Consider the following 27,407-nt stretch of genomic DNA (forward strand, 5'->3'; position numbering starts at 1 on the left):
GTGGTCTTTACGGTCGCTTCATTAGTCGATGAGCAGATCATAATTCCAAAAATGCCTATACACTCATACGTTCAAAAGTAGCTAAACACACCTATAGTCGTCACAATTTAATAGGCCCATTTTGACACATGCCATCCTAATGTCATAAATGTTTTAAACTAACTTTTTAGTAGGCATTTTACGACCACGTGACGGCTAGAGCTTGCGGCTTCAAAGCATTCGGAAAAAAATATAATCGATTAACTTTCAAATAATCGAAACTTAGAATTAATAACTAATTATTTATCCCTTTTTCATCATAACAACAATAAAATAATCAAGACTTAGTTGCTTAGAGAAAGATAAAACGAAAAAAACAGTTTCCAGCGATGCTTTATTTAATCTTCTAAACATGATTATTTTTTTAAATTACACTAGAATTTATTTTCCTTTATCCTTTTTATTAAATATTTAGATGAATTAGAAAAATATGAAATAATTATTCTGTTTACAAAATATTAAGTCAATTATACAATACGATGTGCGGTTGTAATCGATTTGTTGTAAAAATCGGTTTCTTTGGTTATCGATTTGTATGTCACATGCTTAGAGCCTAGCGATGGCATGTGTCAAAAAGGGCCTTTGAAATTGTGGCGACTATAGCACCATAAGAAGATGAACGTCGGAAGTTTCAAAAGTAAATGAATACTACAGTTTGATAGTAGCTGAACAGTGACATATCATATTAATGACGTTAGCCATTTTGCACATACGGTGTCCAGCTACTTTTGACGCGTTATGCGTTGACGTTGTTGACGACGTATGAGGTTGACGCGTTTTGAAGGTGGTAGAACCCATTGTGGTTCGACTCCGGCGACACCACCGCCACACCTATTTCTGTTACAACAGCCGTGTTAAGCGCTGCTGTGTTTTGGTTTGAAGGGTGGTAAGGGAGACATACTTTTCCGAGGCGTTCCAGCTAAGTCCTCAGGAATAGCGGCGAATCTGTTGCCGACCTTAGGTAGGAAATCAATCTTATAAGGGGTTGATTACAGATGTCCACGGCAGTAGCCACTTACTATCAGGTGGACTGCATGCTCGTCTGCTACTACTATATTATAAAAAAGCCAAAACAGGATGATTTTAAGGATATCGGGATTAACAACGGCTATGTTTTTAAGCAGTAATAGCCTAGTAGTTAAGAAACTCGGCCTCTCAATCGAGGGGTCCGAGGTTCAAATCCAAGGCACGCACCTCTGATTTTTCAAAGTTATGTGCGTATTAGAAATTAATTATCACTTGCTAAACGGTGAAGGAAAACATCGCGAGAAAACCTACATACCTGAGAGATGTATAAAAAAAAATCTCAAAGGTATGTGAAGTCTACCAATACGCACTTGTCCAGCGCGGTGGAGTATGGCCTAATCCTTTTCATTCTGAGAAGAGACACCTGCCCAGCAGTGGGACAGTAATGGGTTGATGATGATGTTTTTAAGCAGTCAGGTTAATTAGTTTTATAATTCTTCAGTTATTTTATCATACTCTTTTCTATATCTTATATATAAAATTCTTGTGTCACAATGTTAGTTACCGTACTCCTCCGAAACGGCTTTACCGATTTTCACCAAATTTTATATGCATATTCAGTCTGAGAATCGGCCACTATCTATTTTTCATACCCCAAAGTGATAAGGCTTGTTTACCCTTAACATTTTTTTATTTATATGGCAACAAAACGTTTTCCGGGTCAGATTTACTATAATCTTCTACATATTAGATAGTTGTAAATGAGCAAAAATAAAACACAAATAATTTCAAAGTATATTATGAGGTTTAAAGTGTCTAAATGAGTCTGGTGGTGCGGTGGCGTATTCGTCCACTGGCGTACCAACTGTGGTTTCATGTCTAACCTGAAATATTGAGAATACAGTCAGCCTACCCACTGATTGGCTACAATTTAGACAATCAATAGCTTCAACGATTAATGTCCATCTCTAGCGCACTAAACTTAAATTGGCAAATTTTCTTCGAGACGAGAAACTCTTCTTTTTTTATATAATATAGGAGTAGCAGACGAGCATGTAGTCCACCTGATGGTAAGTGGCTACTGCCGCCCATGGACATCTGTAATCAACCCCAGATAGGATTAGATATTCCTACCTGAGGTCGGTCACAGATGCGCCGCTACCCCTGAGGACTAAGCTGGAACGCCTCGGAAAAGTCTGTCTCCCTTACCACACCCTTCAAACCGGAACACAGCAGCGCCTAACACTGATGTTATTAGGTAGAAATAGGTGTGGCGGTGGTGCCGCCGGAGTCGAACCACAAAGGGTTCTACCACCTTCGAAACCAGACTAAATTCCTTTGACTAAATTCATCATTCAAATATGTCTGGCCGGGGATCGATCCTGGGATCCTCTGTCCGTCAGCCCGGTATAGTGACCACTCACGCGGGTTGTTAAATCACCTGATGGCGATGTGATCACCACGACAGTCATACCACCTTCTTACAAAAAAAAACTATTAATACTTATTTACTTAAAGGTGGTAGAACCATTTACAGTTGGATTCCGCAGGCAATGCCACAACTATTTCTACCAAATAACAGCAGTGTTAAGCGCTGTTGTTCAGGTTTGAAGAGTGTGGTAAGGGAGACATACTTAACATACTGGAAACCCGTGTGGCGGAGCGGTCATCATACTGGTCTGACGCGCAGAGAATCCCGGCTCGATCCCCGCCCAGACAGATTAATAAATGATAAATTTATGTTTCTCTTTCTGGGTCTGGGCTTTCGTGTATTTGTCTCTGTGTGTGTCCATAGCACCCACGATACAGGGAATCCTAGTGTGGAGCTGTGAGTGTAGAAAGCGGTTTTTCTCGAGGCATTCTAGTTCAGTTCTCAGGAGTAGCGGTCCATCTGTGGCCGGCGTCATAGGAATCAAATTTTATCTGGGGTTGATTAGAGATTTTCATGGGCAGTAGCTTACCATCAGATGGACTGCATGCTCGTCTGCTACTCCTACTAAAAGCCTGTTAATGATACCCACCTCGTGATCATGGGTGCTGATTTTATCATCATCTTCGGCACCAAAAGGCAGCAAAGTAGATGACTCTACACCATTCCCTGATAAGGCCCTTATCATGTCATGTATCATGTTCCTAAAATATATAATAAAGCTTTATGGAAATATATTTTTTTTAATTTCCTGTCCAGAGATGGCACTGGTATTCTGAATCGCGCTGTCGAAGTTTTCTAAACATCTTGCATATACAATACAAGCAATGATGAGACTAGTAGAGCACTACTCCCCAGGCTGTCGTGGAAAAATATGTTTAATATGTATATTAAATAATTTTAAGACGGTGGTAGAACTCTGTCCGATTCTGCAGGCGCCACCGCCACACCTATTTCTATTATAACAGCAGTGTAGCGCTGCTGTGTTCTGGTTTGAAGTATGGTAAGAGACATACTTATCCGAAACGTAGCTCTCAGATGTAGCAACGCATCTGTGGCCGAACTCCGATAGGAATCAGATGTTATCTGGGTTTGATTACAGATGGCCATAGGCAGCTGTAGCTACTTACCATCAGATTGACTGCGTGCTCGTCTGCTACTCCTATATTATGAGAAAAATTACTTAACCGAGGCGTTCTAACTTAGTTCTGAGAAGTAGTAAGGCAGCGGCCAACCTCAGATAGGAATCTGATCTCATCTGGCGTTGATTACAGATGTCCAGAGGCGGCCGTAGCTACTCCTATATTATAATAAAAAAAATACTTTTCGGAGGCGTTCCAACTTAGTCCTCAAGAGTAGCAACCCATCGTCCGGACTCCGATAGGAATCTGATCTTATCTGAGGTTGATTACAGATGTCCATGGACGGTTGTAACCACTTACCATCAGATGGACTGCATGCTCGCTTACTTCTTCTATATCTTATATATAACATTTTCGTGTCACAATGTTAGTTACCGTACTCCTCCGAAACGGCTTTACCGATTTTCACCAAATTTTATATGCATATTCAGTAGGCTGAGAATCGGCTACTATCTATTTTTCATACCCCTAAGTGATAAGGGTTGTTCACCCTTAACATTTTTTTATTTGTATGGCAACACAACGTTTGCCGGGTCAGCTAGTTATAAATAAAGAATCCTTACCCCGTAAATTCAAAACCAATATCTTTAAATTGATTCCGTTCTTCGACAGTCAAATACGATCTTAGTCTCTTATAAGAATCTATTTTCTCAACGCCAGTCAAATTGGCTGATTCTGTATCATCACTTTGTCGCCGAAGGTTTGGATAATGTTCCCTGAAAAATGTGTTTAATTAAAAAAAGTTTAATATAGTGGCGCACCGTGGGGCTCCTCAAAATAGGAGCGAAAACAGCTCTCCAGTGCATTGGCGACTCCTCTGAACTAGCTGAAAGTAGCACGTCTGCTTTAGTCTCAAATATAAAATTTTGACAAACTTAGTTGTGCGTGTGTTAGAGGCGCCACTAGTCATCATAATATTGTTAGATAATTAAAACTAAGAAGTGGACTATTTTAACTATTCTATTTATCAATAGCATTTGTCTATTTGGATTTGTAATCAATGCCACATAAGATCAGTTTCTTAACGGAGGTCCGCCACAGATGCCTTGGTACTCCTGAGGAGTGAGTTAGAATGTCTCGGATAAGTATGTCTTCCTTGCTACATATACCCTTCAAACCCGAAAACAGCATCGCTTAACCGCCCTGTTATGACAAAAATGGTTCGTGTCTTCATGTAGTTCGTCACCACCGCCACACCTATTTCTGTTATAACAGCAGTGTTGAGCGCTGCTGTTTAGAAAAGTACACTTTTAGCTCAAACCTGGGTCTTTTTAAAACACTTAAAATTACCTCAGCATTCTCTTCTTGCCAAAGCCCTCACGTTCAGTCTGATTAATTCCAAGGACTTCTAATACTCTGTCATCAATTTTGCGTTCATAGTATACATTTAAATTTGAAGCGATGACATCAAAGTTCATTTTCAGATCTGATAACTTTGGAAAGAAAGGTTTTTGTTATTTGGTCGTAATCAACAAATGCATTTAGCGTCATTCTAAGCGCTGCTCTGTTCTGTTCTTTATATCTACTTAATATGGGAGTAGCAGACGCATGCAGTCCACCTGATGAAAAATGGCTACTGCCGCATGGATATCTGTTATCCACTGCAGATAAGATTAGATATTCCTTTTTTTATAATATAAGAGTAGCAGACGAGCATGCAGTCCACCTGATGGTAAGCTACTGCCGCCCATGGACATCTGTAATCAACTCCAGATAGGATTAGATATTCCTACCTGAGGTCGGCCACAGATGCGCCGCTACCCCTGAGGACTAAGCTGGAACGTACCAAAGAATGATGCATAGATGCATACGCTCTAACATTAGACTCTGCAGTTGTAAAAACAAAAGTAACATACCTTACCCTCCAATATGGATAAATATTCTGTAGTTTTTCTAAATCTTCTGAGCACAGACGCCAAGTCTTCTCCGTATATCTTCTGTGCTTCAATTTCAATATCATACTTTCTGCAATCAATACTTTGAAAACCTTTAAAATCAAACCAAATCAAGTCAAATAACTTTATTGTGGAACACAGGTTTAAAACATAAGTAATAAGTATACTTTGGGTAAATCCGCCATATTCCGGCCTTTTTTTTTATAATATAGGAGTAGCAGACGAGCATGCAGTCCACCTGATGATAAGTGGCTACTGTCGCCCATGGACATCTGTAATCAACCTCAGATAGGATTAGATATTCCTACCTGAAGTCAGCTACAGATGCGCCGCTACCCCTGAGGACTAAGCTGGAACGCCTCGGAAAAGTCTTTCTACCTTACCACACCCTTTAAAACGGAACACAGCAGTGCTTAACACTGTTATTATTAGGCAGAAATAGGTGTGGCGGTGATGCCGCCGGAGTCGAACCACAAAGGGTTCTACCACCTTCAAAGTAATGTAGTTAATGCCACTCACTCAATTAAGACGAATCCAACGACACGTCATAATATCATCATCATCATCATCAACTCATTACCGCCCCACTAATGGGCACAAGTCTCCTCTCAGAGTAAGAAGGATTAGGCCATAGTACACCGCGCTGGCCAAGTGCGTATTGGTAGACTTCACATACCTTTGAAAACATTTTTTTAAGATTTCTCAGGTATGCACGTTTCCTCACGATGTTTTCCTTCACCGTTTAAGCAAGTGATAATTAATTTCTAATACGCATATCACATATGTATGATAAAATCCGTGAAGCCCTTTGGGCTGCACTGCTGCAGGGCGTGCCAAGAAATGAGACATACAGATATACACTAGAAAAACATTACCCTCCGCATTCTGGTAAAAAAGCAGTATTAATATCTCTAGTGTATCTTATTGCAGTATAACGGAATAATAGCCTACGAATCCGCAATGGCGTGCCTGAGATTTGACACCTTGATTTAGAGGCAACGGCAAGTCATCATCATCATCAACCCATTACTGTCCCACTGCTGGGCAACAGTCTCCACTCATAATGAGACGTTATCCGTCCATAGTTCACCGCGCTGGACAAGTGCGTATTGGTAGATTTCACATACCTTTGAGATTTTATTTATATAAATCTCCCAGGTATGCAGGTTTCCTCACAATGTTTTCCTTCACCGTTTTTAGAATGTCATAATTAATTTCTAATACATAATTTCGAAAAATCAAAGGTGCCTGGGATTTGAACCTCGGACCGCTCGATCGAGAGGCCGAGTTTCTTAACCACTGGGCTATCACTGCCTTATCGACAACAAACGACAAAAGTAATTTTAACGAAATATATTCTTCATACCAAATATGAAACAGAGTGTAGAAATAATCCACGTTGCATTCATGTTATTCAACTAAAGTTTTCTTTATACGACACAGTTTGTAAATTTTAAATTTACGATTATGTAGACAATAAAATGGTGAGTAATATAAAAACATATAACTATAAACCTTTTTATAATATAGGAGTAGCAGACGAGCCTGCAGTCCACCTGATGGTGAGCGGCTACTGTCGTGTCGGACGCCTGTTATCAACCTTGATAAGATTAAGTCACATTAGAGTCTAACCTGAAGTCGGTCACAGATGCGCCGCTACCCCTGAGGACTAAGCTGGAATGCCTCGGAAAAATATGTCTCCCTCACCACACCCTTCAAAACGGAACACAGCAGCGCCTAACACTGCTGTTATTAGGCAGAATAACAGAGTCGAACCACAAAGGGTTCTACCACCTTTAAATACACATAACATTAGATTACATTATAGATATTATGCACATACAAATAAATAGACACGCACACACACGCACACACACACCCACAAACAAACACGCACGCACGCACGCATGCACACACTCACACACACACATAAAGTACTATTACACTATATAATACTCACGAATCCCGGACACAGCTTTAATATTTACATAGTTTAAGTTTGCTCATTTTAGAAAGAAAGAAAGAAACCATTTATTTTACATGCTATACAAGTTACAACATACAAAAGAAAATAATAACAATGGAAGGGATACAATAAAAACAATAACAAATAAAATAACACGTGACGTAAACGATACAGTATAGCAGCAAAAATGGTCGCAATCAGTCTCTGCCGATGCCTGTGAGAAATAACAGACTCCGGCGACTGGTTTTCAGTGCGGCCCTGTACGTCGTGCAACTCTGACCAACGATGCCACACCAATTACACTATACTAAATGTATTATCTACAGTAAATAACTAAAAAAAACAAAAGTAAATAACAGAAAAATGAGAAAGACGTATGCGTAATACCTCGTGTATACCTACAAAAATAAAAATAAAAATGAGAAAGACGTATGCGTAATACCTCGTGTATACCTACAAATATACCTAAATAACATGAAGTGTTACTAACTAAGTTTTAAGTGACCATGTATGTCTTATGAGAAAAATAAAGATTCTTTAAACCCAAATAGACTATAAAGCCTTGCAACTTAGTCATCAGGGACAGCACTTACATATCATGAGACGTCGTAATCTTCAGGAGTGCAACTCATCTGTGATCGGCTTCAGGTAGAACTACTAGTCTAAGTATATTGAGTTTGTTACCTAAACGGCAGTGGGCACTTACCATCAGGTGGACTGCAAGCTTGTTTTCTACTTCATTTTTATAAATTACTAGCTGACGGCTATTTTTATAAACGTTGTGTCTCATATAAATAAAAAAATGTGAGCCGTCACGGGACGCCTGGCAGATGTGAAACATCGACATTATTTTGTAAAAGTAATATGCAGAAAAGAACATATTGTAATAGGAACTAAATTTGTCATAATGATAAAATAAAATATTACGATTTTTTTCTAGATAACGATGACTATTTATTGAATAAACATTTATTTTCATTAAATACAAAAATTTACGAATTTATTTCAAATCGTGACTACTTAATTCGTTTAATCAGTGACTTCGGTAATAGTTATATTCGATGTTGCCTCTGAGGACGGTATTACTGTGACAATGTATAGCGTGCACGGCATGCGTCGCCACGCCAGAAATCGGTTTTACGTGCGGCTATAGATGTTTCACATCAAAAAGTTTTAAGCGCTTAGGGGTATGAAAAATGATAGTAGCCGATTCTCAGACCTACTGAATATGCATATAAAATTTGGAGAAAATCGGTAAAGCCGTTTCGGGGGAATACGGTAACTAACATTGTGACACGAAAATTTTATGTACAAGATAAATTTTTGGTTGGCCCATTTTTGGTTTTATAATAATTATACTTAAAAGAAAAAGAAAGCAATACAACAATAAACCATTTTAAGTACTTTATTTGCTTTTCTTTTACGTATCATACATAACCTTTTTCCCAATAATCGGAATAGATGTTCTCCCGTAGAAATGATAGTCGCCTCTACCTTTATAAGATTTCTCTCTTTTGGGCTTATAACCATCATACCTGGATTCGGAAATCTGGTATCCCCCAGGGCGCTTTGGACCGAAATTGTTCTTATTCCATCCTTGAGGATCAGTGTCGAAAGCTTTAGCCAAATCCCTATTCTTTTTTGGTGCTTGCTTGAAGTCATCTAGTTTCCAAGGTGCTTTTTCTATGCTGTAATCTTTGTTTTCTGATTTACGGAAATCTTTTTTTTCTCTTCTTATTGCTAACACGTCTTCTTCTTTGTCTGATGGTGCTAAAAATGATTTTTATGATGATAGTTAGTCCTTTGTTGCTTACTATTTTGCTGCTGTGCTTTGATTTGGGGGTGTTGTAAGGGTGACATACCTACATACATTCCAAATTAGTCCTCAGGGGTAGCATCACATCAGTGGCCGACCTTAAGTTGTAGTCTAATTTTATCTCCTTGATTATAGATGTCTGCATGCTCGTCTGCTACTCTTATATTAAAAAAAAAGCAAAACGAAGTAGGAGTAGGTATAACCTAAACAAAAACGATATCTTTGATAACTAACGTATGGAATTTCTTCTCATTTCTTGCAATATGTCTTTCAAACTTCTCGTCATGTCATCTATTTCAAGTGATGACGATGATGATGATGATGATGATGAACTGAAATGAAAAATATTGGTATTTTACCTTTTTGTTTTTCTAATTTCTTCCATATATTATCTATGTTATTAAGTAATCGCTAATAAATTTCTTATGTCTACAATTGTGTTTTTATTTTTAATTTATTATACAGTTTTTTACCCAGCGGCAATGATTGACGAAGTATGTCTGTATGTATGTATGTCTCATTCTTGATCACGACCTACAGGCTTGACGGTTGTTAACATATGAGGTGTCGTTGGATTCGCTTACATTGTGGGAGTGACATCTATTTTAAACTGTCGATTTTTGATTCTTTAATTTAGTGTCCTGTATGACCCATAGATTAGTAAAGATTACTCGGTCCTAACAAGAAAATGTAATGTTGTCACAGTCAATTATTTTCGTGTTTGAAAAATATTTAAAAAATGTAGTTATTAGATCATTTACGAATAAAACGATATTTTTTCGCACATTTTCTTCGATTTCGTGCCTTAACTGCGCACGTCGGCATTATTCCGCGTAAATTACACCATGACAGCCATTAAACGGCTGACAGAATTGTCAGCCGTTTCTTTAATGGCTTCCTTCAATTACAAGGCAGTGAGATATCTATACCTACTTATCTATGGTGTGATCAACAAAGTTTCTTATTAGTGATAGGAGGTAGTTTGGTTTCTTAAACCATTTTTTGTCTATTTTAATATATGACTTACTCAGCTTTTGTTTTCAAAATATTTCTATAATCATCCAGAACTTCTGGATTGCTGATGAGGAAGATTCTCGGTTGTGTGTCCACTTCAGCTCTCTTCTCATACACTTTATTCGCATTATAATTACTTTGCAGTAACTTCATTAGTTCTGTTACTTTGTCATTCATCTTCTTGTCTACTATTTTTTGATATTGAGAAATGGTTTCTGTAAATTAAAGTTTTAATTGTATTACTTAACTTTAATGGGATAAAACTTGCCAATATTTTAAACGTTCACTTACACCCGTTATTATTATTCGATCTATCTAATGTTTTGACTTACTGAGATGGATATTTAACAATTCTTTGGCAGGCTAACCTTGGCTAAGCAAGAATTGATGATTATTAGCGGGTATTAACGATTGATTACATGGAACTTCGACGTCAGTGCAAGATGGCAGAGACCTTTGTGCTTCAACTCCGGAGACACCACCGCCACAGCTAACAACAGCAGTGTTAAGCGTTGCTGGGTTATGGATTTAAGTGTATGGGAGACATACTTTACCGAGGCATTCCACTTTAGTTACAGCGGTCGCTACCTTTCGGGGTCTCTTTGTTCTCAGGGGTCGCTATCCAGGGATCCGAGGACCAATCTCACGTAGCACTATAATCTAATCTGGGTTTGATTATAGATGTCCACGAGCGCCAGTAGCCACTTACCATTGGGTGGACTACATGCTCGTTTACTATTCCTATATTATAAAAAATAATAATATACCTTTGCTTTCCAAATCATTTACAAGCTGGTTATCAGATATCTGCCCTTCATCATTTTGAGAATGAAGCAGTTTGATAAGATTCTCCAATTGATGATAATTTTTATCACTTATCTGCGCAACGTCATTTGATGAGATGACACGTGCTTGTATTGTATTAATGTTTGATAAGAAACCTAAAAGTTGTTGTAATTAATTAAAGTTTAAAAACTAAAAACCACGCTAAAACCGCACAAGGAAAATCGTTAATCCTGATTCCTGGTGATCCTGATGAGGAGAATGAGATAAAATTATTAAAATCATGTATTGTTATCGGTTCTTGATAATTGTTCAAAATTTTAAATTAATCGACCCGTTCAAAGTGAGTAAAAATTATGTTTATAGATTCCGTTACATACATACATAGATACAAGCTTATAATAAAAGTAAAAATACATACATAGAAGCTTATAATAAAAGCGTGGAAAAAGACGTTTATTATATGCTTTCTATTGGAGTAGCAAAGAGCAAGCAGTCCACCTGATGGTAAGCTACTGCCGCCCATGGACATCTGTAATCAACCCCTGATAAGAGTCTTACCTGAGGTCGGCAAGACACGTTGCTACCTCTTTTTTTTTTGTTGACGAGGGGGAAACCTTGAAAAGGTACCCTATGCCGGAGTCAAGCCACAAAGACTTGTACCTTAAGTGAATTGCATGCTCTTTTGCCACTTCATTATTATAAAATAATAATTCTTATTTTTAGTTTATGAATCTTACCAATAATAGCAATAATATTAAAAATCATAATTATTTCAGTATTTATTTTCAACCATGATACACTAAAAATTGTATTTTTATGATTTTTATCAATAAATCTTTTCCGTTCGAAGAAATAAAATTGAATTGCTTTGATAAAATATATTTATGTTACATTTTATTCTTTATGGTTTTATTTTAGTGATCCGTAAAAACCTTGTAAGAATAAAACGCTTAAAAACATGCGTGACGTAACAGTATTTATTCCGTAAAAGTTTCAAAAATGGGACGGCCTTAGGAGCTCAAGTTTTGCCCACACTAATCTAAAATCATGGATATAAAATTTTTGAAGAGTTTGTATTTTTTATAATATAGAAGTAGCAGACGAACATGCAGTCCACCTGATGGTAAGTGGCTACTGCAAGTCCATGGGCATCTGTAATCAACCCCAAATAGGATTAGATATTCCTACCTGAGATCAACGGAAGGAATAAGCTGGAACGCCTAGGAAAAGTATGTCTTCCTTACGACGCTTCAAACCAGAACACAACAGCGCTTAACGCTCCTGTTATGAGGCAGAAAGGTGTGACGTTGGTGCCGCTGGAGTCGAACCACATGGAGTTCTACCACCTTCAACTGTTGCTACGCCTGGGGGCTAAAGTATTAGTCATAGATCTTAAAGATTTAATCTTGGTTTTCTTTCAATGAATAATTTAGCTAGATAAGATATAAATAATCAGTAATCTTCATATAAATAAAATAATTGGCCAAGTGCAAGTTGAACTCGCACCCGAGGGTTCCGTACCACCAAAATGTTCATTTATTTATTTTTAGTATATTTATAGTTATTTGTTATTATAGCAGCGATCGAAGTAGATGCAATGAAAATTTGAACTGTCTATCTATTGCGGTTCAATAGATAAAGCAAAATACGTCAAAAATAGCGACCTACATTTATTTTCATTTTTTTTGTTTTTAGTATTTGTTGTTACGGTCACCTTCATAAATATTCTGTAAAAAAACAAATTTCTATCTATTACGGTTCAGGAGATAGAGCCCTGTGATAGACGAACAAACATACAGACAACAGAGGCTTAAAGAGTTCCGTTTCTACCCTTTTAATTAGAGAGCCCATGATGCTAAATGTGTAGAAACTCGAACGTTATTGGGCCCTATACGATTGTGTAGATTACACGTTAGAATGAAGAAAAGGTTATATGATATTTTTGAAGTGAAAACTTCTTTAGCAGCGTTGTGCATTTTTTGTGATGGATAAAAAGTGTTAAACTCGCGTCAGAATCACGTGTCCTGATCGAAAATTCGTAAGACGGCAAAGCAAACTGAATAGTAAAGATGTCATCCGGTGTTAGCCTAGAAAATAATATGCCAATAAATGTCTGTTTAAACATCATTATATTTTATTATTTAGGTGAGATTTCCAAAGTGTTCACTTCTGTCGGCACTCCCGGAGCGCAACCCGTTGTATTTTTCAATTCAGCGGTAGGGAAAGAGGGTTCCAAAGCGGTACGGAACCCTCATCATTATCACAATTAGAATTGCAGGTGTTTTCAATCTAAAAGCGATTTTCTTTTTTATCTTTTATCTGTATCCGTATGGATCAGATAAGAATCATTATAATATAACTAAACGTAATTAGTTTCAAATAGTTTTTAATTATGGCGCTATTAGCACGGATTTTGGCGTTTTGTTTCGTTGGGGTTATTTCAGGTATTTCAGTTTTTTTTTATAATATAGGAGTAACAGACGAGCATGCAGTCCATCTAATGGTAAGTGGGCACTGTCACCCATGAACATCTGTAATAAACCCCAGATAGGATTAGATATTCCTACCTAAGGTCCGCCATAGTTGCTCCCGCACAGTTATCTCCCTTACCACACCTTACCATACTTTTCTGAGGCGTTCCAGCTTCTCAGGGGTAGCAGCGCATCTGTGGCCGACCTCAGGTAGGAATGTCTATTCCTATCTAGGGTTGATTACAGAGGTCCATGGGCGCCATTAGTCATCAGGTGGATTGCATGCTCATGTGCTACTCCTATATTATTAAAAAAATACTACCTTCAAATCGTTCATGATTAAGAATTCTCTGCTATTCCCCAGCATTCCCAGGAGATCCTGTCATCCAAAAGCTGGATGAGCAACGGTACCACTACATCCAGGGTCCAGATGGAGTGTCACATCTGGTGGACGTGTGGGTCAAGGTCAGCGACATCTCGGAAGCCGCTAGGTACAATCCAGACAGGCAGAATGTGTACCATCTGTTTACCAGGTAACTAAAAAGTTATTTGCAACTCTTTTTACCACGCTTTTATTAACTTGACACATCTTGAACAATTATCAAGATCTGATGATAATACACGATTTTAATAATTTTATCCCATTCTCCTCATCAGGATCGTCAGGAATCAGGATTAACGATTTTCCTTGCGACCTTTTTTTTTTTTTTTTTTTTTTTTTTTTTTTTTTGTTCACGAGGGGGAAACCTTCAAAAGGTACCCGGCGCCGTAGGAGCGACGCAGGGTTATGTGGGATTTTTACCGCACTAAAACCCCCCCGGTGGCCGTCCTCAGCGCTGCGTAGAGGACTCCGGGATCTCCAAAGGAACGCAACCGGAGTCCTCTTAGCGCATTGCCCCGTCGGGCTCTGCCCAGGTGAGCTTGACGCTCGCCACACCATCTGGTGCGTACGACGGTATGCGACCACACGTACCGCCGCCCTTCCCGGGGTCGCTTACCGAGCGGTTCGAGCTCCCACACTTACCGCCCGCAACCCCGGAAGCCCCCTTTTAGTCGCCTCTTACGACAGGCAGGGGATACCGTAGCCCTATTCTGGTCCCGAAACTACAGGGACACAGCGCCTGGGGCCTTTACGTACGCCCGCGGCGACTCCTCCTCCGAGCGGGTTCAGCGCGCTCCCTTGCTCTTTCGGCGTCTTCCTTCGCGGACATGACTGCCTCGCAGAAGGTGATCATGCCGTCCCAGGCTTCGCTACGCTGAACCATCGCCCCGACGATGGCCGACGGAGAGAGATCCGGTCCCACTTTTTCGATGAGGATCCGCCGCTGCGACTCCCACGCTGGGCAGTACTGCAGCGTGTGCTGTGCGGAATCCTCATCGTGCCCGCAATGATGGCACTGGGCTGTTTCCTCCCTCTGTATCCTGTTCAGATACTCACCGAAACAGCCATGCCCGGTGAGTATCTGAGTAAGGCGGTAGGTCACTCTACCCCTGCTCTTCAGCCAGGCCCGAAAGTTCGGTAGGATAGCGTCAACCACCCTTTGGCGTATGTTCCTAGGCTCCTGAAGCCGTTCGCGCCAGCACCTCAGAGCGCGCCATCTGGCTCTCTTCCGAAGCGCTCCGATCGTCTCTTCGTCGAAGGGTTCAGTCCTCTGACGGAGGACTCGGATCTTATGGAAGACCCGTGCGTCCATATCCGCCAGAATGTCCAGGGGCGGACACCGCCCCAGGACTGTCGCCGCCTCATACGATATGGTACGATAACCACGGGCGACTCTGATTGCGATCGTACGTTGCGCGGAGTTCAGTTTCCGCGCACGACGCCGGCTGGCAGACAATTTGTCCGACCATACCGGCGCACCGTAGAGCGCAATCGAGCGTATCACACCCGCGTAGAGGCGGCGGACTTCTTCCCTTGGTCCCCCGAGATTCGGCAGCAGTCTATGCATAGCACCCGCTACCTTATGGATTCGGGGGACGAGACGGTCGAAGTGCTCGTCAAAGCACCAGCGGCTGTCCAGTATTAGGCCAAGGTACTTCATGTACCTGCCTATCCGGACGTCCGTTTCCCCGACGCGCACTGAGGTCTCAGCTGGCTCGACTCTCGGCCTGCGGCCGTGGAACCATATCGCTTCGGTTTTCTGGGACGCTACCTGTAGACCCAACCCGCGGATCTTCGCAATGACGCGTGCCACCCCGAGTTCTGCTAGCCGAGCCGTTCTCGAAAAAGACACCCCCTCAGCGAGAACGAGGGTGTCATCGGCGTAGCAGACGATGCTCACTCCTGATGGGAGCACCGTTCTCAGCACCGCGTCATATGCGATATTCCACAGTAGTGGGCCCAGTACCGAACCTTGCGGAACCCCGCGCATGACGTCCCTCCCGCGAACGCTCCCATAGCGACCTGGGAAGCAGATACACCTGTCCGACAAGTAGGCCTTCAAAACTTCCTGTATATAGGAAGGCACTTGGTGAACAGACAGGCCCTCCATGATCGCACTCCAGGGCAGAGAGTTAAAAGCGTTGACAATGTCAAGGCTTACTGCCAAGACTACTCTACCCTGGGATATGGCCTGCTCTGAGAGCATTCGGACTCTGAGGATGGCGTCCACCGTTGAACGCCGCTGCCGGAAGCCGAACTGGTTGTCAGAGAGGTCCGGGCCATGACACGCTAAGTGCTGGCTAATTCGAGAAGAAATGATCCTCTCGAATAGCTTGCCCGCCTCATCCAACAAACAGATGGGTCTGTACGCTGATGGGGAGTCTCGAGGCTTGCCCCACTTGTGCAACAGCACCAGCCTCGCCTGCCTCCACACCGACGGAAATCGTCCATGGCGGAAGCAGGCGGTGAGCAGGTTTTGCAGCCTCCCCCCCAGCACTGTCAGCGCCAAGACCCAAGCCTGGCCTGGGATACCATCCGGCCCCGGAGCAGTGTTTCGCCTCGCCATGCGCTTTATGGCTCCGTCGAGCTCACAGTCAGTGACCGCCAGGTCATCCGACCAACCAGGGAGATCCGACGACGCGGCGGGAGGACCCGTTTCGTCAGTGGTTCCTGGAAACAGGCTGTCCACCACTGTATCCACGAAATGCGGGTCAAGAGTTTCCGTGAGAGGAGGCACCCATGGACGTAACTTACCGAGCACCATCCTGTACGGGCGTCCCCATGGGTCTCGGTCAAGCCCCTCCACGAGCGCACTCCAGTTCCGGGCCTTGCTTTCGGCGATTGCGCCCTGAAGCAGTGTTGTTGCGGCCCGGTACTCCACGTACTTCTCCTCCCTTTCCGCGGCGCTGGACGACCGGCGTCGTCGAGCCCGAGTGTACTGGCGTCTGGCGCGCAGGCAGACTGCACGCAGCCGTGCGATGTACTCCGTCCACCAGTACACAGGGCGCCTCCAGCCAGGTCTGACACGCGGCATCGCGGAATCGCAGATGGCCGCCATGTCATCCCTGATCCGGATCGCCTCCCGTTCGGGATCGAGCGGGTCATCCACCTCAGCGGTGCTGGACCAGTCCACGACATGGGCAGCAGCGACGAGCAGGTCTCGGTTGAGCCGCTTCATTGCCCATCGACGTGGCTGGTCGTTTGTACGGCGGACATCCGCAGCCGGAAGCCGTAACACTACGTCCACCAATATGTGGCGATGGTCAGACAACGTGACTAGGTCGTCGGCCACCCTCCAGCCCGTGACTAAGCGTTCGGCAGAAAGTGTCGCCCACGAAAGGTCTACGACCGACTCTCCCTGCCACCGCACGCACGTGCTGACCGAGCCACGATTCAGCAGACGTAGGTCGAGCCCAGCTGCCCATTCGAGCGTTGCCCTTCCCTTGACACTGTCTCGTCTGTTTCCCCAAACCCTCGAGTGGGCATTAAAATCGCCCATCACGAATACCGGTCGGGGAAGACAGGACCGAACACAGTTTGCCACACGGTCCAGGAACGTCTCGAATGCCGCCAAGGTGCAATTCGGGGAGACATAGCACCCTAGCACCGCCAAGGGACCCCACTCCACTGCGACTATACCCCGCTCGGAGTGAAGTCTGGAGCACGGGGGATCTCCCTCTCCGCCTGCCCAGTACACGGCTACGGACTGCGAATCGTCTCCTACCCACCGCGGATGCTCCGGAACTCTATAGGGCTCCGCCACCACAGCCAAAGAAACCGAACAGTCTACGAGGCATTGATGGAGCAAGTCCTGCGCCCCGCGACAGTGGTTTAGGTTCCCCTGGAGTATTTTAAGTGACGGAGACCTGTCCATTAGGAGTCCATCGCTTCCGCTGGCGGACAATGGGACGAAGCGCTGGGATGCGCAGGCCCATCTGTCCGTGCCGAGCTAGCAGTTTTGGCCGCTGTCTCGTCTCCTCCGTTGCCTCTATTCCTCTTTTTTGGAGGCTTGCACCTTTTGCTACCTAGGCGGTGGTCAGATGGTCGACCAAGGTCCGCGCATAGGGCGCATTTCGGAGACTGTGCTCCGCATTGACTCGCCCTATGACCGGGTTCGCCACATACGTAGCACAATGCGCTCCTGTCCCTGGTGCTGGTGCACTGGTGCCGGGCATGCCCCATTTCGAGGCAACGGAAGCATTGAAGCGACCTAGCCGGCAGTATCTCCACTCTGGCAGATACCCACCCGACAAGAATTCGCTTTGCAGCGGCCAGCTTGCGGATTGCTGTGAGAGGACAGCGCACCCATGCCGTCCCCAAGGCTGAAGGCCTCCGCCGAATCTCCCCGACTTTTACGTCGGCGGTGACGCACCCGCAAGCCACGGCGATGGCATCGGCAACGTCTTCCTGGGTGACGGAATCGTCCAGATCCATCACCCTGGCCTCCCCCTGTTTTGTGGGTCTCGCCACCTTTACTCCCATCTCCGCGACAACCGCTTGCAGCTTCCCGGCGAGTGCGTCGGCCTTCTTGGCACTGTCCTCGCCAGTCACTTCAAGCAGCAAGCCACCGTTGAGGGCTCTCTTCTGGCGCAGTTCAACGATACCCAAATCAGGCAGTTTAATTTGTCCCTTCGCGGTCTTCATGACCTCCGCGTAGGTAACGTTTGAACCTTCGGGCACCGTCACGGTGACTGCTGCCGACTTCGGCACTCGCGGAAGCCTCCGCTTGACAGCCTTCCTCCTACCGGCCCGACTCTTTTTGGGTGCCTGAGCCACCGGTGCCGGTGCAGCATTGGCGACAGGTCGCCGCTGGGAGGCACTTTTTTCTCGCCCGCGACTCGGAGACTGCTTCCGGGCTGGCCCTACTCGGGTCGGGGGCGGGGGCCGTTCCTTCGCCCTAGCTTTGCGCCCTACTACAGTCGCCCACGTCCCTGCTTGTGCGACTGACGTTGACGTCACTTGAGGGCGCATCGGTGCTTTGGCCCCTGGGGGACGCGCGGGCGTAACGGGCGCTACCTTCTGTCCTAATGGAGGCCGCATCGCTCTTCCGGGGAAAAGCTCATCCCTAAAAGACGCCAGTTTTTGGTCTATTATGGACCCGATTCGGTCCATCAGAGCGTCTTCCCCATTAGCGGGCCTCCTCTGTTCAGCTCGAGGCGGCTCGGGTCTATTTGAGGCACTCTTACGGCGTAACTGGTCTAGTTCCGCCGTAAGTGCCTCAACCTTTCCGTTCAGTCCGGCGAGTTGGGAGCGCAGCGTGGCGTTCTCCCGCTCAAGGTGTGCAGTGGTTGCCCTCTGCACTACTTCCGTTGCTGCCGCCTGAACGTGGCGCACGGCCAAACGTAAAGTGCGCACCATATCTCCCTTTAGGTTGCGGGATTTATCTGCAACTTTTTCGATTACTTCTAGGTTCTCGATAATGCGAGAACCTAGGTCCCCCGTAGGCTCGTTACTAATTTCCCTTCCCAGTTCCTCGGCACTAGGGAGGGAAGCCCTCGATCTGGTATTGGCCGCAGGGGCTACAGGAACCAGGAAGTCATCGCCTCCACCTGTCTGGGCTTTGATGGTCGTTCTCCATCACTGCCATTGGCCGGTAGTGCTCGCTTGCGGGCACCAACCGACGTGGCTCTGGACTGTGTGGACATAGCCGACATTAAAGAGCAGTCCGAGAGCTCTTCCGCGTCCGTCGAAGCAGCTGACTTAGGCGCTCTGCCTCTTGTATTCCGCGCCTTCCTCGTTACCGCTTTTGAAGCGGGCATCTTCTCCGTCTCGTTAAGCAATTCAGAGTCCGTTGAGTACGTGCTTGGGTCGTGTTTACGAAGGTCGGCGGATTGCCGACCTACGAGGCAGTTGTTGCCCCCTCCAGAGTACGTGGGGCAGCCCTCCGCCGTAGCAGAGGGGTGGGATTCTCCCTTTCGGGTACCCACCTGGAGACCGTTTTCACAACGTGCCTTTTCCATATTTTGCTTTTTATTAAGGGGTGAGCTCCCCTGGGCCGCTCTTAGTCTGGTCCTTCACCCTTCGCCTTCCGGTATGAGTAACTCTGCCGTATAGCCTCGGGGATCATTAGGACACACAAGCCCCCCCACCACGACAAGGTGGCAGCCCGTTCGGGGGGGTTTCCTTGCGACCTTAGCGTGGTTTTTAGTTCTTAAACTATATGTATTTAATGCTGGGAAAGTATTTCCCTCAGAGGGGAGCATACTCTATCGATACTGCTTCATTTGTTTTGTAATTTTTATAATATAGGAGTAGATGCATACAGTCCACCTAATGGTACCCTCCGAGGCGCTCCAACTTGGACCTCAGGGGTAGCGGCACATCTGCCGACCTCAGGTAGGATTCTAATCCTATCTGGGGTTGATTACAGATGTGTATGGGCGGCAGTAGTTATTTACAATCAGGTGCATGCTCGTCTGATACTCCTATATTATGAAAAAAATGTCGGTGTTTTTTTTTCATTATTTTGGGTTTTTTCAGGGACAATCCAACAGTCAGTCAACCCATACTTATGGGCAATGAAGGTCTTATTGGCTTGACCAACTATAATGCGAGACGACGCACGATCGTGTTACTACATGGGTGGCTGGAGTCTGTCACAGCTGACATGAACACTGTTTTGGTTCCTGGTAGGTTTAACTACTAATCATTTTAATTTTGAAGGTCGAAGCCTTTGTGCTTCGATTCCGGTAGCACCACCGCCACAGGTGACACACCTATGTCTATGTAATAACAGCAGTGTTAAGCGCTGCTGTGTTCTAGCTTGAAGGGTGTGCTAAGGGAGACAAACTTTTCCGAGGCGTTCCGGCTTGGCCCGCAGATGTAGCGGCGCATCTGTGGCCGACCTCAGGTAGGAATCTAATCCTATCTGGGGTTGATTAGAAGTTAACTCGCATGCAATTCACTAGATGGTAGGTGACTGCTGCGCCTGGACATCTGTCGTCAACCATGATAAGATTAGACTCCTTCCGAGATGGATCATGGATGGTTGCTTCTCTTGAGGACTACGTTGGAACTCCTCGGAAAAGTATCCGATAGTAACATCGAACACTTGACACGTTTGACGGTTTTTCTAGAAAACTTGTAAAACCAATACGCATTATCCAGCGCGGAGGACTATGGCTCAAATCCCTCTCACTCTGAGAAGCGATAAGCTCAAGAATGCAAAGTATTGGGTCTACGACCTCTAGCGGTCTAAGGGGGGGCGGATGGGGCAGTCCGCTCCGGGCCCCTGTCTTAGCGGACCCCCAAACAGTTGTTATTAGCTAAAAAAAAAAGGTCGCCGGGCTCATCACTGAAATACTTTTTTGCCAGCGAATGTGTCTACGGGACATTTGTCATTTTGTAAAATCAAACCAACGTGTTAGACTGGGGGCCTCATTCAATATTTCTGCCCCGGACCTCCGAGGACCTTAGTTCGCCACTGGTGTCAACTACACCAATCCGCACTTAGCCAGCGTGATGAAGTATGGCTGAAAGCCCTCTCACTCTGAGAAAAGCCATGCTTAGAAATGACAAAGTATTGGGTCGACCACAATGCTAAATGGTTTACTTTCTTTCCCAGCTTTCCTCGCGGCCGAAGACTTAAACGTGATCGTCGTGGACTGGAGTGGTGGTGCCGGCACCATCAACTATGCAGCAGCAGTTGCTAACACTGTCACTTCTGGTAAGACACCACTCAAATGAGTCATTTTTTTACCGAATCATTCGTAGTAGTATGGTCACCACCATTTTTTATATATTTAACCTAATGATAAGGCAGACGGACTACTCGGTGAAAGGAGTCACCGTTGCCTATGGACATTTGCGACACCAGAGGAGTCGCCAATGCATCGCCGGCTTAGAAGGAGAGCTCTTTTTACACCACTCTTGAAGAGCCATGTCATAGTCCTGAGGGAATACCTCAGGAGGAAGTTCATTCCATATTTTGCACGTACGCGGAAATAATTGGCCAAGTGCAAGTCTCGCACACGGAGGGTTCAGTACCACCAAAATTTTCATATATCTTTTATTTTTAGTATTTGTTATTATAGCAGCCATTGAAGTCAATACATTGTGAAAATTTAAACTGTCTACCTATTACGATTAAATAGATAAAGCGAAAAAGGTCGAAAAAATGAGGTTTATTTTTCGACCATTTATTTTTAACTTTTTTTTATTTTTAGTACTAGTTTTTGCCCGCGGCTTCGCCCGCGTTTATAGGAAAATAATATAACATACTAACTTACATAAAACTGAAAATTCGTACCTTCAACTTTGCTAAAGATCATTACTTGATCAAATACATAGTTTACGATTCAATCCTTACTAATATCGATTAAAATAATCGATGTTTTGGGACCAAAAGATCGATTCTCCGATTAATTAATCTTAGATCGCCAACTCAGTACCCGTGGGATTTTCTGGATAAAAACTATCCTTGTCCTTTCTCGGGTCTCAGACTATCTTTGTACAAAATTTCATTAAAATCGGTTCAGTGATTTGGGCGTGAAGAAGAGACAACCAGACAGACAGACAGACAGAGTTACTTTAATATAGGAGTAACAGACGAGCATGCAGTCCACCTGATGGTAAGTGGCTACTGCCGCCCATGGACAACTGTAATCAACCCCAGATAGGATTAGATATTCCTACCTGAGGTCGGCCTCAGACGCGCCGCTACCCCTAAGGACTAAGCTGGACTGCCCCGGAAAAGTATGTCTCCCTTACCACACATCAAACCAGAACACAGAAGCGCCTAACACTGCTGTTATAACAGAAATAGGTGTGGTTGTGGCGCTGCCGGAGACGAATCACAAAGGGTTCTACCACCTTCAGAATTTAATTTAATTGTTCTAGGTCAAAGCGTAGCTCGTTTTATCAGCTGGTTGAACACAGCGACGGGAGCAGTTCCAACACAGTACCATATTTTGGGTCATAGTCTTGGTGCCCATCAAGCTGGCATCATCGGTCGCAATCTAGGCGGAAGCATCGCGTATGTTACCGGTGAGTTGGAATGCCTCATGTACTAGTTTGTTGTTACTAAATAAGAATGCTTCATGTTTTGGAATCTAAAATTAGGGAGTTGGAATGTCTCGTCTTTTAATATTTGTAGATAAGACTAAATTAGAATGCTTCGTTTTTATGAACTAAATTGAAATGTCTTGTGTTAAGACTAAGTTAGAATGTGAGTATACCTATAGATTATTTGTAAAAATATGACTAAATTAGAATGTTTCGTTTTTTATTGACTAATTGAAATGTCTTGTGCTAAGACTGAGTTACAATGTGAGTACCGATATGCCTCGTGAGTTAAAAATAGGACTAAATTAGAATGCTTCAATTTTAATTGAAAATTGAAAAAATGTTTAATATATTTTAACTAAGTTAGAATGTTACATGTGCCAAGAAAAATATTTCAAATGTATCCTTTATAATAAACTAACTGGGTAATACCTCTTTATTATTGAAAACACGTTTGAAAATCATTTTTGTATTTTTTTTTGTACATAATAATATTTTTTAACAATATGGGAGTAACAGACGCTCATGGACATTTGAAATCAACCCCAGATGAGATTAGAATCCTACATGAGCTCAGCCACAGATATGCCGCTAACCCTGAGAACTATGTTGGAACGCCTCGGAAAAGTCTAAGAGACATACCACGCTTCAAACCAGAACACAGCAGCGCTACACTGCTGTTATAACAGAAATAGGTGTGGCGGTGGTGCCGGAGTTAAACCACTGGGTTCTCCCACCTTTAAAAATCTATTTTCTTTCAGGCTTGGATGCAGCATTCCCTGGATGGGTAAATAACGGAAACAGACTCCGTCCGTCTGATGCTGTGTATACAGAGGTTATTCATACTAATGCTGGGGTTTTGGGGTATGTTGCAACCTTGGGGGATGTGGACTTCTACCCCAATGGGGGTTCTGACATGCCTGGGTGCAATTCCAACGAATGCGATCACAACAGGTAAGTAATTTTTATATATAAAAATGAACTTTTGTCTGTATGTCCTTTATAGAATCGTAAAATATGCATTTGATTCATCATGATGATATTTAGCAAAGTTGTGCAAGAGCCCGCGAAGGTTTCTAAGTACGACCAATTTTCGACAGATGGCGCCACTGTCATTCCAATGAAGGTCAAATTTTCAGTTATATGTATCAAAGAGTATAGTAACCTATATAGGAAATATGTATGTCATGTTTTTTTTCAAACGCGGGCGAAGCCGCGGCATTATTAATGGATTTTGAGAGAAACTAGCAATTATTATTAAAAAAAAAAACAAACAAGACTGCTTGCTTTTTTGTTACAATATCATTTTTAAATAGAATTAATTTGTATTTCCAGGTCATTCCACTACATGGGTGAGTCTTTGAGAACCGGTGGCTTCACTGGGCGACGGTGTGCCACCTACCTGGGCGCTATGACTGGCAACTGCTTCCTACTCGGCAATTTGAGGATGGGTGGCCTCGTCCCCAAAACTGGGTAAGATTTTTAAAATACTTTCACGTTTATTTTTTGGTAATACCCTTTGTGGTTCGACTCCGGCGGCACCACCGCCACACCTATTTCTACCTAATAACAGCAGCGTTAAGCGCTGCTGTGTTCCGGTTTGAAGGGTGTGGTAAGGGAGACAGACTTTTCCGAGGCGTTTCAGCTTAGTCCTCAGGGGTAGCGGCGTATCTTTGACCGACCTCAGGTTGGAATATCTAATCCTATCTGGGGTTGATTACAGATGTCCATGCGCGGCAGTAGCCACTTACCATCAGTTGGACTGCATGCTCTTCTGCTACTCCTATATTATCAAAAAAAAAACCACGCGTAAAATGAAATTACAAAAATTCTATTTATACAATAGTTGAATGATACCAAATAAATTTTGTTGTGAAATAAATGTTATTTGACGACCATGAGCAGTGATAGCCTAGTGGTTATGAAACTCGACCTCTCGATCGAGGGGTCCGGGGTTAAAATCCCAGGCACGCATCTCTGATTTTTCAAAGTTATGTGCGTATTAGAAATTAATTATCACTTGCTAAACGGTAAAGGAAAACATCGTAAGGAAACCTACATACCTGAAAGATTTATAAAAAAAACTCAAATGTATGTGAAGTCTACCAATATGCACTTAACCAGCGCGGTGGACTATGGCCTAATCCTTCTCATTATGAGATGAGACCCGTGCCCAGCAGTGGGACAGTAATGTGTTGATGATGACGACCGCGTGGCAGACCGGTCACCAAACTGTAACACGCGCAGAGTCCCGGATTCGATCCCCGGCCAGATAGATTTATAAATTATGAATTTAGGTCTGTTTCTGTATCTGGGTGTTTGTGTATTTGTCACAAACACCCAGAGTACCCACGATACAGGGAATCCTAGTGTGGGGCTGTGAGTATAGAAAGCGTTTTATTTTTTTATTTCATTTAGTTTGCTAAACCACTTGCAACAAGCCTATATTCTGTTCATTCATAGATAATCTGTGTTCCTTACATGCAAAATATTTAAATAACTTCGATAGCGTGATTGAGAACACATGTACCTAACGCCATCTATATTGCATAATCGACATTTATAGGATGCTATTATATTGTTTATTTTTTTACCCAATTGCGGAAGATAATGTCAGTACCTGTCTCATTCTTTGTCACGCTGCAGCAAAAACGACTTAACGGATTAACATATGAGGTGTCGTTGGATTCGTCTAAAGTGGGAGCGACATAGGGTACATTTTTAAGTAGACGGGTTATTTGTTTTGATAATAATTCTGTTTATATTGTTTTAGATCCACCGGTATATTTTGGTTACAAACTAACGCTTCCCCGCCGTTCTCCAGAGGTTGATGAAGATAACGTAATCATGAACAAAATGATAAGGTATTAAAGAAAATAAATATTTAATTTATTCATTCAATGTATTTTATTATTGTCCTATATCCTAATTTTAACTAATATAGTACATGCAAGTGTAAGTTTGTTTGCTTGTTACGCTTTCACGCCTTAACTAATAACAGCAGTGTTAGGCGCTGCTGTGCTCCGTTTTGAAGGGTGTGGTAAGGGAGACAGACTTTTCCGAGACGTTCCAGCTTAGTCCTCAAGGGTAGCGGCGCATCTGTGCCCGACCTCAGTTAGGAATATCTAATCCTATCTGGGGTTGATTACAGATGTCCATGGGCGGCAGTAGCCACTTACCGTCAGGTGGACTGCATGCTCGTCTGCTACTCTTGAATTAATAAAAAGAAAAATCTACAAAACAGATTGTGATGAAATTTCGTGCACACATTGTCAGGTTCAGAAAAGGGCATAGGGTACCTTTTACCAGTGGCGGACTAAGGTCGGAGCACCCCCAAAAGTGTAAAAATGCCTTTGTTTTTACAAAATGACAAAAGTGTCATAGAATTATTCGCCTGTGATTCGGTGACGTGTTTTTTTCCGCTGAGCGGTACACATTTATTGATTACTTTATTGGTACCATTCAGTGGTACACATAGAACAAACACAGTAGTACCTGCAAACACAGTTGCTAAAAAAAAGGTCGTCACCTTTTTTTAGCAATTGTGGTTGGAGGCCCCCGGGATCGGAGGCCCGGGCGGACCTCCCCTTCCGCCCCTTAAGCTACTAGTCTTTTATCCTGAAGAAAAGTATCGTTCCCGAGGGATAGATAAAAACCTAACTACGAAGTCACAGGTAAAAGCTAGGAAGGATAAAGACAATAAAAAACACTGTCAGTATAAATCATTTTAATGTGATAAAGTATTACTTATTCTATTTAGGAAAATATAGTTTCACCTTTATTAATACTTAAAGCAATTATATTATCCTTCTTTTTTATAACACTGAAGTAGCTCACTAGCATGCAGTCCACCTGCTAAGTCACTGTATGTACATCTGTACAACTCCATATAGAGCAGGTTCTACCTGAAGCCGATCACATGTCACCACGTGCGCACTAAGCTCACCTCATATGTAAGTCAGTCACACCCACACACCGACACACTGGACTGCTTCACGATAGACAAGTGACGGTGGTACCTCTCTGGTCGAACTATACTGATTCTACCATCAATAGGAGACGGTTCACATATAAAACTGGTTATAGATTTGTATGGTGACATCAGGGGGCTTACCACCATCTTTTAAAAATCATCATAGTTCAGGAAAGTTTTATTTCAATATTGCATCAACATTATCTTGTTTCGTACCACGACCTCCTTAAAACAGTTTTGTTTTATTCGGGCCGAGTGATGTAAAAAATTAGTAATTTGTCTATTCCTTATCCAAGAGGAAACGAGACATCGAAACTAGTGTCAACTCTTTTGCACCACGGTCTTGATTGTGTTCCGTCATACGCAGTTGAACAAACTTAAACCCTTATTAATTTGCTTATCTATTTATAAAACCAACTGAAATTGTCATATTTTGCTTAAAAAGTTAAATTTCCTGCAAAAAAGGGATGAAAATTTCGACCGACATAATACAAAACTGCTTATTGTAATATTATAAAAACAATC

The 27,407-nt window shown here is 43.3% G+C and overlaps 1 protein-coding gene across 1 annotated transcript; it reads left to right on the top strand.

Annotated features, from left to right (window-relative positions):
- The first annotated feature begins 13,122 nt into the window (after window positions 1-13,122).
- LOC140755338 (pancreatic lipase-related protein 2) lies at window positions 13,123-25,803 on the top strand. The gene is made up of 8 exons (XM_073090533.1): window positions 13,123-13,198; window positions 13,889-14,057; window positions 20,387-20,535; window positions 21,471-21,572; window positions 22,745-22,891; window positions 23,671-23,863; window positions 24,245-24,382; window positions 25,683-25,803. Exons 1-8 carry the CDS (start codon window positions 13,123-13,125, stop codon window positions 25,738-25,740), a joined length of 1,032 nt encoding a protein of 343 aa, XP_072946634.1. The 3' UTR covers window positions 25,741-25,803.
- The last annotated feature ends 1,604 nt before the right edge of the window (window positions 25,804-27,407 follow it).

The sequence above is a fragment of the Epargyreus clarus genome, unplaced genomic scaffold (assembly GCF_041222505.1).
Source record: "Epargyreus clarus isolate Ecla_fem2 unplaced genomic scaffold, WU_Ecla_fem_2.2 ptg000033l, whole genome shotgun sequence".
NCBI lineage: Eukaryota > Metazoa > Arthropoda > Insecta > Lepidoptera > Hesperiidae > Epargyreus > Epargyreus clarus.

Excerpts from the sequence above, each read along its gene's own strand:
- LOC140755338 (XM_073090533.1), top strand. The coding sequence starts at position 13,123 with ATGTCATCCGGTGTTAGCCTAGAAAATAATATGCCAATAAATGTCTGT. Across the intron at positions 13,199-13,888 it reads CATTATATTTTATTATTTAG|CATTCCCAGGAGATCCTGTC; the intron begins GTGAGATTTCCA and ends GCTATTCCCCAG. Across the intron at positions 24,383-25,682 it reads GGCCTCGTCCCCAAAACTGG|ATCCACCGGTATATTTTGGT; the intron begins GTAAGATTTTTA and ends ATATTGTTTTAG.